The sequence below is a fragment of the Embiotoca jacksoni genome, unplaced genomic scaffold, assembly GCF_022577435.1.
Source record: "Embiotoca jacksoni isolate LCO1_2020_lvr unplaced genomic scaffold, fEmbJac1.0.p SCAF_57, whole genome shotgun sequence".
Lineage (NCBI taxonomy): Eukaryota > Metazoa > Chordata > Actinopteri > Embiotocidae > Embiotoca > Embiotoca jacksoni.
This window is the reverse complement of record NW_027185411.1, coordinates 1,759,722-1,772,488: the sequence shown is the minus strand read 5'-3', so window position 1 is coordinate 1,772,488 and position 12,767 is coordinate 1,759,722. Positions and strand designations below refer to the sequence as shown.

The 12,767-nt window shown below is 41.4% G+C and overlaps 2 protein-coding genes across 2 annotated transcripts in view; one reads left to right on the top strand and one right to left on the bottom strand.

Annotated features, from left to right (window-relative positions):
* Positions 1-517: 517 nt before the first annotated feature.
* Positions 518-6,029, top strand: slc66a3 (solute carrier family 66 member 3). The gene is made up of 7 exons (XM_069172957.1): positions 518-750; positions 2,593-2,675; positions 3,145-3,214; positions 3,333-3,390; positions 3,792-3,912; positions 4,747-4,788; positions 5,577-6,029. The coding sequence occupies exons 1-7, from the start codon at positions 605-607 to the stop codon at positions 5,675-5,677; spliced, it is 621 nt and encodes a 206-aa protein (XP_069029058.1). The 5' UTR covers positions 518-604; the 3' UTR covers positions 5,678-6,029.
* A 102-nt stretch (positions 6,030-6,131) lies between these two features.
* Positions 6,132-12,767, bottom strand: part of rock2a (rho-associated, coiled-coil containing protein kinase 2a) — a 40,399-nt gene continuing 33,763 nt past the window's right edge. Inside the window, exons 26-32 of the mRNA XM_069172956.1 lie at positions 12,474-12,642; positions 12,102-12,172; positions 11,920-12,008; positions 11,699-11,777; positions 11,303-11,570; positions 10,101-10,314; positions 6,132-7,867 (exon numbers count right to left, since the gene is read on the bottom strand). Of these exons, the coding sequence (XP_069029057.1) occupies positions 7,864-7,867; positions 10,101-10,314; positions 11,303-11,570; positions 11,699-11,777; positions 11,920-12,008; positions 12,102-12,172; positions 12,474-12,642 (894 nt within the window). The 3' untranslated portion in view covers positions 6,132-7,863. The remainder of the gene's footprint in view (positions 7,868-10,100; positions 10,315-11,302; positions 11,571-11,698; positions 11,778-11,919; positions 12,009-12,101; positions 12,173-12,473; positions 12,643-12,767) is intronic.

The following is a 12,767-nucleotide window of genomic DNA, read 5'->3' as shown; positions in this document are numbered from 1 at the left end:
TGAGAAGACAGGTGGAGCATTTACAGTGCGGGTGGTGCCAGACTGGATCGGCGGGAGGGACGCTCCGCCTGTTGTTGGTTGTTCCGTTTGCGGGAGAGTTCGTGTTGGTGTTAGGATCGGGGATGAAGATGGGTGTCGATCATTTCAGAAAACCCACAATCACGAGAAAGTAGACTTTACAGAGTGCGTCCTTCCGCCTGATCCAATTTAGCGCCGACCATTTCAGTGGATGTATGCGGAAGTGAGAAAAGATGCCAGCTGACAGGCATCGCGTTGATAAAGGAAATAAAACAACTCTGCCTTCAAAATAATAGCATGTCTGTATCTATTGATGCGTAGTTTACTAAAAAATAAGCAATTTTTAGACTTTCAATGGAGTCAGTATTAAGATTATTTACTTTTAAAAAGTATTTTCCTCCCGACCTAAACATTCTGGCACGATTACAAATTACGCATCGGATTTATTTTGAAGGTTTTAAACGGAAATCATTTTTAAATTCAAGCATCCTGACGGTGCAGCGTCGGCAGCATCTGGGAGCTCGTTATTTGCGACGACTCTTGTCAATCTGAAGTTTCTGTTTTTTGTGATTTCCATCTGGACATAATGCAGTCCGACGCGTTTTTACACGTCGCCAACTTCAGCACGCTGTTTGCGTGCATGGTGCTGAAGTTCCCGCAGATCTTTGCACTGATCCGGGCGAAATCTACGACCGGAGTCAGCCTCAACAGCCTGCTGCTCGAGCTGATCGGGTATAGATGTGTTATTTTTATTTTTGGGAATAGGCTGAATATTGTTGTTTCATATGAAAAGTGTGCAGCTCATTGGCACAAAAAAAATAAAATAAAAAATAAAAAAGGAGATGAGTTGTGACCAGCGTGATGAGGCGCACTGTGCATTAACTCACTGATGCCTGCGGAGTAGTGATGTGCTGCCTTTCCTGTTTCTCATCGGTTTCATTTCATGTGCAGAGAAAACAGCCACGTTTCCAAACTCTGTTCAAAAAAATCATCAAATTAAACCACCATCTGTCTTTTATTTATTTATTTATTTTATAACACCTGTGTTATTTTTCTATTCCTTTCTACTTAACTGAACAAAATTGCAAAATCAGTTTGTTTTTTTTTTTTTTTTTTAGATTTAGCGTCATATGGGACATGAGGACACACACAACTGACGAAGCTACCTTATAATGAAAACATAATCCCACCAGGAGGGCTTAACACTGAACAATCGTGCTTTGTTCACACAGCTGGGGATATTGAGGACATTAGATCTGTGTGTCTGATGGTAAATCAGTGCACTGGATTAGTTTAAGAACTACACTTGTGGAGCAGGAAGTGGTGTCACTGTCTGTTTTAAAGCTTTTTATCTGAAGAGTCCCTGTTGGGTGAAAATAAGTGTCTCTGTGTCTTCTCTGTGTCCATGTCTCTCCTCGGTGCCTGGCAGTAGCTGCACTCTCCTAAATGTCAGTAGTGTGCCGGTGAGCGATGGCCTGCTGTCATTGTGCATGCAATAGTGAAAAAGCAAAAAAAATATATAAACAAATAAACGTCCTTTATAAATCATCTCTATCAACCTGAAGGACTCAGCATGGCTACAATGCAGAGAAGCTTCTCCTTGATCGCTGGCGGGAATCAGTCGCAGATTTGGCATTTTCACCAGTGGAAATTTTTTTTAAAAAACACTTCACGTGCAGTATTTGACCGCAGTTCAAAGGTAAAATAAGCATTATTTAATAACACCATCCTGGATGATGTCAGCTGGCGCTCAGATTTCATTCATCGTTACGTCTGACTGAGAGACGACTTCAGAAATTAGAGATTTTTTCATACTTCCCCCAAAAAAACTGCCCAAACTTAATGAATCTGCTTTTTCTGTCAACACATACAAGCCATCACGGGCTGCATCACCGGTGATGTGGCAAATTGTTTTTTTTTTTTTTTTTTTACAGAGCATAATGCTTAAAAGTAATTTAATAAACGGTTGCATTTATGTGTGTTTGTTTAGTTGTTTTTTTTAATTTCTGATTATTACATTCTCAGTGAACTTCTCACTTTCAGTACATTGATGTCAGTGTGGACAATAAAGTTCATCATTAAACTGTAAAATATCCTACCTTCATTATCTTTACCGCAAGAGTTTGATAACCAAATTTTGGTTAAGCAATATCAGATTTTTTTTGATTTTGTTTTTACCTTCTTAATACTAGTATAAACTCCAGTATCGGTCGGTCTCTGTTTACGTTTGCGTCCAACTGCATGTTGGCTTGATAAACAGGACCTTCAGCTGTTGCGCTGCAGAATTTTTTTTTCACTGAAGACTGCGACTGTTTACTCATCATGTTTGCTGAACATATTTAACCAAGCTGCTCCTATAAAGGAATAAATGAATGAACTTCCTGTTACTGAACTACAGTCGCCTGTAAGTTTGCTGACATGTCGAGCGAATCTCTTCCGACTGCTTCAGGCTTTGAGAGATCTGCTTTTGTTCCAAGCCCTGTTTTGTTTTTCCCTTCAACATCTTTTAAATGTCTTAATCATTGCTGAACATTATAATACAAAATCAATAACCTGACACCCTATGTTTTACAGGTTCATTGTTTTTGTAACATACCAAATGTACTATGACTACCCACCTCCAACATACCTGGAATATCCCATCCTCATCACTCAAGGTAAGTCATCTCATCCTGTCACGTTCATTTATGTCTTGCTGTCATTTTTTATTTAAGAAAATGTGTCATTTATTTCAGATTTTCTGCAGAATTAATCTTCTTGACCGTGACCCTTTAAATATTTGATCATTCGGTGTTAATGCCTCGTGCTCCTCTCTTCAATCACACTAACTTGCCTGCAAGCTTAAGCAGGAAAATGTATTTTAAATATTCAGCTTAATATTAAAAGTACTCAATGCAGAGAAACAGCAACTTAATATGTTGTTAGATTATTAATCGTGCATTAATATCAAATCTTAAATTTGACTGCTGTTGTTGGCCGTTTTTTACGTATTTTATAACTTTGATAGCTACTCAGAAAGCGAGGGGGTCTGAATACTTCCTGAAGCGACGGTGTATCAGGGAAATGAAATGAAAGTCAAACACAGTCCTAAGTGGGACCAGATCTAACACCGCCCTGCGTCCTCAGACTTCATTCTCCTGCTCCTGATTCTGCACTACAACGGCCGCCTGCGGCACAGCCTCGTCTACGCCGCGCTGTATCCTTTCACTTTCTAGTATCGATGGATGGGAACATGTTCACTTGACGTTAAAGAAAATCAATGAGCCGTTTGCCTGTTTGTGTCTCGTGTTGCTGCCTTAACGTACTGCGTTCAGGTTTGTCGGCGGCTGGAAGCTCCTCACGGTGGAGAAGTGGATCATAGATCTGGCCATGGTAATAAAGCAGTTAAACATTAATCATAAGTCACAGTATATGCGACAGAGTAAGAAAAGAAAAAAAAAAAAGAAAAGTGGCACGTCATCATTCAGGAGTAATGAGGCGGAGGTTTGAGGAGAAAGTTATCCAGACCTCATTTCACCTGCTGTACCTCAGAAACATACCCAGACCTTATAAATGCCAAAACGCTCTCTTTGTTTAATGAGATGAAAATGTCTTCAGGCATTTTCCATAGAAACAGGTGAGAACAGTGATCCTGCAAGTGACCCCCCCCCCTTAAAGTTTAAGATAATGGAAGCTTCGTAAAGTGTTTGAAACTTTTTTCTTACCTTAATTGTGGCGTTCAACCTGTCATGTTATGACAGCATGTGTCTGTCTGACCTCCGCTGTCTCCTCAGAGTTTGTGCACCTTCATCAGTGCAGCCAGTAAGTTTGCCCAGCTGCAATGCCTGTGGAGGTCGAAGGACGCGGGGCAGGTTAGCGCCCTCTCCTGGGGTTTGGCCACCTACACCTGCATAGGTGAGTGGAAACGAAGTAGTCCTCAGTGTTTTCCGCCTTTACATTTTGGTTCAAATTCAATTCAAGGACTTCAGAGAGATTTATCATAATGAAGTTCATTGTGTAAAAAGCATTTTCAATTGTTTTGTAGTGGCTGTGTTGCATTTCTCAACCCAACACTTATACTAGGAAAAGGAATAGAACAGATATATGTAGTAGATGCTGATATCATTTAAATCTGACCACTTTGAGGCAGCAAAAACAAGCTGTAAACACAACAGTGACACACTGTATAATCTTATCATATCAAAGTTTTGCTTTTAGCTGTTTTTGGTCTCCACCGTCTCACAAGGAAAATATCTGCCTCTGCAGCTGCTAACTGCTGTTTAAGCTCACTGACTACAATCACCTACTTTTCCTGTTTGTTGGTGCACATGGTAAAGTAGCCAACTGTGGCTTTCTACAGATTTAACAGCTGAAAATGGCACTAAGATTTGCAGCGACAGTAAATACAAAAAGCAAAGCAAGGAGCTAAAAAACTAAAGTGTAATCCAGATCTGTGATACCAGAAATGCACAAATGGTCAAATAAAAGTCCAGTACTATTCTCCGAGTAAATCCGTCTGACACTTGTGTTTAGAAATCCTTCACAAACTTAATCCATCCAACCAGTTTTTAAGTGCTTATAAACTCGCCTCCCTGAAGTACTGTTTGCGTTTCAGTTCCTGAATATGTATGATACTATTTACTCGGCTCCTAATTTAATCAATTAGCAATTCAACGCCTCATAAATTAAATATCAGACGCTCTGTTGGATAATGAGGATGTCATTAACTCGGCTTCCTCTTTGTTTCAGCGCGAATTTACACCACCACAGTGACAACTGGAGACATGCAGGGTGAGTCAGTCTGAATCACAAATAAGGAATATTTAATGAAGTCTGTAAACATTTCAGAAGGAAAAAGATTTGTTTTCTAAGTCACTTCCATCATGGTGTCACATGAGGATTTTCTTTGGTGGTTTTTATGGGGAATCTTGGTGTGCGCTTAGAGACTCACATTTCATCAGAGGGCTGCTTGACTACAAACAACACAGCCATATTATTATGTTGTTGTTGTTTTGCATTTATTTGTGGTCTGTCTACTTTTAAAATGAGCTTTGTGACTTTTTGACAAGAAATGTTCACGTCAAGCGGAGGCCTCCGGACCACTTTAAGCACCTGGATCTGATCAGTGATGTGTCTATGCATCAAAGTCAAACTCATTCTATACAACGTAGGAAAGTACTCAGTCGGGACTGTCATTCCTGTCTTCACATAAACTCAGGTTAACGTGAACCAGGCTGCTGAAAAGAGGAAATTCTGTTGGTAATAATTGCCAACTTTGAAGCCAAATGAATGTTTTAAACAGGAAGTGAGATTAGATTTATGAGTTATTTTTATTTTTTTCAATATAAAGAATCCCATTTTCTGCTGATGTCTCACGATCTTCTGCCGTGAATGAAACTGATCTCGTATCTCTCGTGGTACATCTTTTAAACCGCAGATCTTTGAGTGATCGGTATTCATTCAGTATTTATAAATAAAGCTCTACTTTACCGAGACGATTCACGCCAAAACATTTTTCATCAACTCGGTTGTTTCCGTCTCGCCATCTCGGTTGTAATAACGTCTCCCGCTCGTCACAGTTCTGGTGCGGTTCGTCGTGATGACCCTGCTGAACCTGTGGGTGCTGTTCACCGTGCTCTTCTACCAGAGACACAGCAGCAGATCCAACAAGGACGACTAACGTCTTCAGAGTTGCATCGTGGAGCTGACTGAAGTTCATTCTTCACATTTTGCTGCATCAGTCATTAAAACAACGGTTATCTTAGCAGCTGTTGCAAGACTTTTTTACATGTTGTTTTTTTTTTTTAATTAAATCCACACATTTTTTCCTCTGACATTCCAGTGTGTAAAAATGAACCTGTAATGAGAACAAATGCTTCTTTATACTGACTGAGCAAAATACTCATATCTGATAGTACAACTGAGATCGTCCTACTCAGGATAAGAAATACTGTATTTTAAAAAGCTTTTATAAATGTGAAGTTATTTTATGAACTATTTTAATAAACCAAACATTCTTCCAATTTGCTTATTTCAGTGTTATTCATGAATTTTTTTTTTTTTTTTTAAATCACTCAACTTGTGCAGCTCTAAAGAATTTACAGCATCCAAGACAGAGAAAAATAATCCAAAACCAAAAGGCACATCCATGTCTTTATTGTTGAAGTGGTTATTATTATAGAGCTGTTTGGTAGCAAACATGCAATCTGGATGTAGAGCCCTTAAATACAAAGTGGACAAGGCTGTATAAATAATATAATGTGCACTGTATGGCATGTAAAATATATACTGTGTATATTTATATGTATAAAACATGCTTCTTGGGTAAAGGAGAGAGCACACACACACACACACACACACACACGCACACACACACACACGCACATACACACACTCACGCACACTCACAGAGTTTACTCTCCACCTGCTATAAGTCACATACACACAACGAAGTGTCCAAACTCTGAGTCTGGTTACTTTTAATACAAAAATATCAGGACAAACACTTTTAGAAAAACTTTGAATGGTATAGTGCTGCTCAGTACTTGACTGGTGGACCAGGATATGATTGCATACCTTCATTGTTTCTGCTTCTTACTGGTGGACTTCCTCTCATTTCTACATTTAAGGCTGAATAAAGAAAACAAAATGACATTTGCTTGTAGGCGGTGGCCTGTAGGGTGACGGCACTCGAGCACGAGGTCCTGAAAAAGCAAACGCATGCAAGTTCACTCAGAGGAGTTGGTGATGAAATAAAAAGGGGGCTTCAGTCAAGTATATTTGGATACACGTAATACAATGCCTGTGTGTCGTCTCTGGTGACGCCCAGATGTACATTCAAAGCAACAAAAGGAGCAGAGCTCGGATCAGAGAAGCATTAACGGTGCACCCCTTGGATTCAGTAAACATTAACCCCTCAGAACTGACAGTGCAGGTTTGTATTATGGGATTGTGAGGATCTCGTGTGCGGCCCCCTCCGTCTAATGCCGTCCGACGAACCGGTGGTTCAGAGCGACGCCCGAGTCAGAAAATCTGAATAAGAGGCACTCAAGGAATTATTTGCTCAAACCCAGGAGGGATGTGACACTCCCTCCCCGCCTGAATGTCCTTCCAACAAGTCACAGCTCATTTGCTTAAGTACCTTATTCAAGATCCTGTGACCCCCGCAGACACGCACCTGAAAGCAGAACTGTGTGGAGCAAAGAAGCTACAATCATTATGGTAAAGAGCTTGAAAAGTACAGACCCTCCATCCAGGATCAAGTTCAACAACCTCAGCTGTGGGTTTTTTTAAGCTGACAAAATACAGAAATCTTCTGAGTGTAGTGTTCCCCATTAAACCCTTCATAATCATTAAACACAAGAACGTCCTTTTTTTTTTTTTTGGCCACAAGAATCCCCCAAGGTGACGGCGAGGAGTTGTCCTGTCGGGTCCTTCAATCAGACCGTGTGTCCTGGTGAGAACTGTTGAGGTAAAGTTTCATCCCCTTGTGGCCGGCCTCAGTCACGCCTACGAGAGTTCTCCTCTGCTGTGCGGGGGCTGAACGAGCCACTCCAGCCACGGAGACACCAAATCGCTCCGGCCGAGGACCCCAGAGAAGACTTTGACTTCTGTGTTTACGAGCCGCCCGGTTTGTAAGTGTCCGGGATACAAAGTTGAACAGAGGGGGGGAAGACAGACTTTGTGGCTCTCAGAGGCTTGAAGCAGGGCGGGGGGGTGGGCGGGGGTGGGGGGGGGTGCGGGGGTGGGTGAAGTGATGTTGGAGTTCAGTGTGCTGATCTGCAAACAGAGCTTTGTATACAGTCTTTGATTTAGGAGGAAACACACCCCCGCCACCTCGGAGATGCACCACACTGCCGAGCAAGGTTAACTGGAGGAGGAGAGACAAACAGAGGCAAGGTTAATCTCACTAAATATTTAATGTTATGTCTGGAAGGTTGCACTGTGATTTAATGGTACGGTGAAGTCATCCTGTTGCACAACTGTCAAACCAAGGCTGCGGCTGAACTTCAGACAACAGGAGAGACGATCCTGGATTTTAGAGCCTTTTGAACTCCGGGCTACTTTCAGGGCGATTTCACTACCTTCACTTTTAAGCTCATGTCTTGGTCATTGTTGAGGCTCCCCATTCATGCTATATATTCATGCTAGTACACGCAAGGCCATCAAATCTGTCATTATTTAAGTTGATAATACTTAAAGAGATTTTGTACATTAGCCTTTATATCAAGGAACATTTTTTTATTTCATCTTATGAAATTGGTATGTTTCTACATGTATCTCACCAGCAAATATTGTCAGTGGCGATATCTTTTCATAGTTGAGTAGGGGAGATTGTCTATAAGCTGACAATATCAGAACCATGTTTGTGTGACACTGTGTGACTCGGCAGTTTAAAAAAAATATATGTTTAGTGGATAATGGAAAATAAATGTAATGAATGACTCCGTGTGGCCAGGAACCCAAACCAGGGACTCGCTGGTTTATTTAGATATTCAGCATTTTATGAAGCGACCAGGACTTTGAGAATTATTCAATTAAGAGTAGAAGGGGAGGTGGAGATGGACGCACTGCTTCATGCAGAGAGTAATGATGACGCAACTTCAATTATCTTTGCAAACGCCTGGTCGTACAGCACAGATTGGACATTTTGGAAAGTTCAGGTTGTCCAGTTTCACAGGATCAGCATTACATCTCTGTGATGAATACTCGCTGCGCTATTTTACTGACAAGAGGAGCATGTTTGAATGCACTTTGCGTTCATCGAATTCTAAGAGTTAAATGTTTCCCGACATTTATTTTAAATCAAAAATCTAAAAAAAAAAATTTGCGTTACTTTTATTCGTTTTATAGCACAAACAATATAAAATAAATATATACATTTGAACCTTTTTTCCTGATATACAAGATGATAAGAGTCAAGTCGTATTTGGACCAACTATGCCCAAGTCCCGCTTTGGTATAAAGTGATAATGTACTTAGTATATCAAATAAATATAACCCATGATAGTCTAAGATATCTTAGATCCATACATCTGCTTCAATTTCCACCCATTGGAAAAGTGATCCCAACTATGAGATGAACGGATCCCAAAACGTCCATGTGTATTCACCACCTGCATGTGTGTATTCACCACCTCAAAGTGCCAACAAAGTGGTAAACAAACATAGACACACATTCAGGATCTGAGTCAGCGCAAAGGAAGAAGCCGACGGGAGAAGTCGTCATTGGTAGTCAGTGACTGCCGGAGTCTTCTCGACTCATTTTGATGCCATTTGACCTGCGAGGGCTGACGTTAGAGGAGGTAACGTCACCAGGGGGGAGACCATTTTAAAATGGAGTTAACAGGATAATGTGACCAGTGAGCAAATGACATCAGGTGGTGGACGTGATAAGAGACGTTTTTACAGTTCCACCACACAAACAGCATTCTGCTTCTCATGTTTTTTTCATGGTCGGCACTGCACAGCACACACTGCACACAGTGTTACCATATGTGGTCATCAGAAATGCATAGAGGAACAATCATCATCGATATCATCCAACGCCCAGTGCCAGTCCTGAAGACTGAAGTCCTCCAATCTGAAAGGGGAGATTGGTTTTCATGGCCATGTGACGACTACTGAACACACACACTAGTATCCGTAAAATAAAGTCTCCTCCTTTAAAGTGCAGGACTGTTCTGACCAGAAGGGAAAATTAAAAACAGTCAATCATCTTCTGCAATAATCCCAACATATATGAAGACTGAAGCTCCGCAGATAATCACTCTACAAATAAAAACAGGTAATAATCACTTAAAAAACAGCTCATCTGGATAAATAATATCCAACGTGTGCAGAAATGTCTTATAGCTTTGGTTGCTTTGGGTAACTCTCGGTGCACGATGGAGGAGACGAGTATTTTCAGGCCCAAAGTAAAAAAAAAAATACAAGTCTAGTACTTCGATACTTGTCCTTTGAATCTGCTTTTTATCGTGTATTAAAACCCACAGCCTATTCTTCCTCCTGCATGTCCTTCTAATGTGTCTCAATAACATGTAGAATGTATTAGTGTGTTGCTGAAGTATAACGGCTCTTTAGTTTGGTGCGTCCTCTGCTACCTGCTCTTGCTGGTGGGCAGCTGTCGGCTGGGCCTCCTCATGGACTGGCTGGGCTGAACCTTCATGGAGGCGCGCGGCGAGGAGCGCGCAAAGTGCTCCGGCGGCGGCGGCTTCTTCGGGATCTTCTTCACCAGCCGGCTCACCCACTTCTGCTGCTCCTCCTGGGACACGGCCAGCACCAGCAGGTTCTTGGCGGTGGACACGTCGTAGTTCACTGGTGGGAGAAGACGGGTCAAATCTTCAGCATCGACACTTTTATTTTCATTAGCAATGTCTGTTGTAAACCTGAAAAAGCTGCACTGAGGCTGCACCTGTCCTCAGTGGCTGGTCCTTCCAGGATTTAGCATTTTTTGGGGAGTTTAAAAAATGCCTGATGGTGCGGCAGATTTGATAAAAAAAACAAACATTTTTTGCAGTTTTTAAGTGAAGGAATTAGAAAAAAAATCACAAGTGGAGCATTTTTTTTTTTTAATAATATATCTTTTTAAGCACTACCTAACAATATGTAATCACTTCTTTTGATAATAATCATGCTGCACATCGCAGACATATTTTATTTATAATCTTTTATTGAACTTAGAAAACCATGTGACTCAAAGTAACCAAAAAAGTCATAATAGTGATGTAGCTTTACAAAATGGAGTCTGTGACTAATATAGAAACAACGACTACATGTGCTGTCAAAATAAGAGCTTTAAATGGTGTTTAATTTATGTTAAGTCAACACATAGGCCAAAGTGGAGTCTCTTACAACTTGACGCGTACAAAACTAATTAAACATATAGTAATATTTAATCACTTCCTTTGAAAATAAGCATTTAATTCGATCATTTTATTGTGAAGACCACATTTCCACAAACTCTGTCACTTCCAGGTTTTCTGCTCATTCCTGTTTGTGAGTTTGTTTTGGTGCTGAGAGGAGAAGAGGAGATCCCTGCTGGTTGTAAATGATTATTTGTGTTAATAGTGAGTTTTGTTTGAAAAGACTACTTTATTGTGTAATATTTTCAGCACAGCTGTCTTTTTTGGGGGGGGGGAATTGCGAGAATAAAAAAAAAAAAAAAAAAAAAAAATGACAAGCTCCCGCAGATATTGCTTGAATTTGTGTCAATTATTCGCACTTTCCTGGAGGGCCTGAGTGACCTGCACTTCTCAGTTCACAGATCAGTCCGTTGATAAAACCCTGGACTGGAGCGTCCTACCTTTGCAGGGGGCGATGATCTCCTCCTTCTTGTCCATGTGGTCCTTGTGGCACTTGATGTGGCAGCGCCGGCACTCCAGAGCCGGCGGCGGCTTGAACATGTTCCACAGCGGCTTGGTGCACGCCTCGCAGTTGGTGGGGAAGTGGTAGAGCGTGGGGATGAACTCGTGGCCTTTGTGGCAGATGTAGCTGGACTTCTCTCCGATGGCCAGCGACTCCACAGGGAACTCGGGCTCCTTTTTGCTTTCGCCTTCGTTGGCATAAAGAATCTGGGGAGGAGGACAGAGAAGGAGGGTTTTCAACTAAATTTAAGCTGTTTTCATCTTTTTTTTTCAAGAACTATCTATATCACCCAGAAGTTCAACAATAAAACGAATAAAGCAATGCGGGTGCAGACCTGGAATATCCTGGGAATCTCTTTGGCGTCGGCGCGGTACACGTCGGTTTGAGTGACAGGCCTCACGTGGAAGAGTTTGCTGTGTGATGGAAACAAGTATTGTGATGCTTCTTTATCAAAGTGTTTGAAACGATGCAACTCAATCCAACAGAAAATGTCTCTACAAGAAATGATCTGATGGGTGTCCTCTCAGCGGAGGTGCGTTCAGGTGTCACACTCACTCGATGTCGAGCACCATGTAAGGGATGGACTGCTCTTTGTCCTGCTCGCTCTTATAGAAGAGAATCTTCTTGCTGCTTACGACAACATACTACAGCAACAGGAGAGACATGATAAAGACTCACGTTAATCAGCGAGACTCCGTTTCACATGATTGAAGCAGCTTCAGGGGTTTTATTCATACCTTCTTCTCCCAGCCAAACTTCTTGGTGTTGTTTCTGACGGGAAGAGACAGCCAACCCTCGAGCCTCGTTTCTGAGAGAGAGTTAGGAACATGAACTATTACAAATAAAAGCAAACAGATAATCTTATCCTGAAATAGTGGTTATTCAAAACAACAAACAAAAGCAAAATAAATAGTTGCTTGACTTTCACATCCCAGGAGTGAACTGAATATCGTATTTACAAGCGTTTGATACGAACTGAAAGAAGTGTATAAATCCATTATGTTTAGATTTGTTTGAAGCAAAAGTGTGTAAACTACGCTGAAATGAAATGCATGTCCTGTCAGAACTACTGAAAAACGCTGCTGTATTTACAGTTGCCAAGCGTTTACCTGTGTACGCATCATCGGCATCAAACTCCGGCCCGCTGCTGACGCTGGCCGAGTCCATTGACTGAACACTGAGCGACTGCAAGAGGTTCCTCAGCTGCTCGATGTCACTGTCCTTACTGTCCAGAGCCATCTGCAGCTCAACACGCATCAGACTCTCATCCGCCAGTTGCTGCGCGTTAAAAACAAGAGAAGAAGCAACGTACAGTTAAAGATATCGGAGCAGAGTATCTTCTCTCAGCCGGAGAAACCACGAGACTGAAGAAACTAATCGAAATGTGGGTGATTCTCACTTAC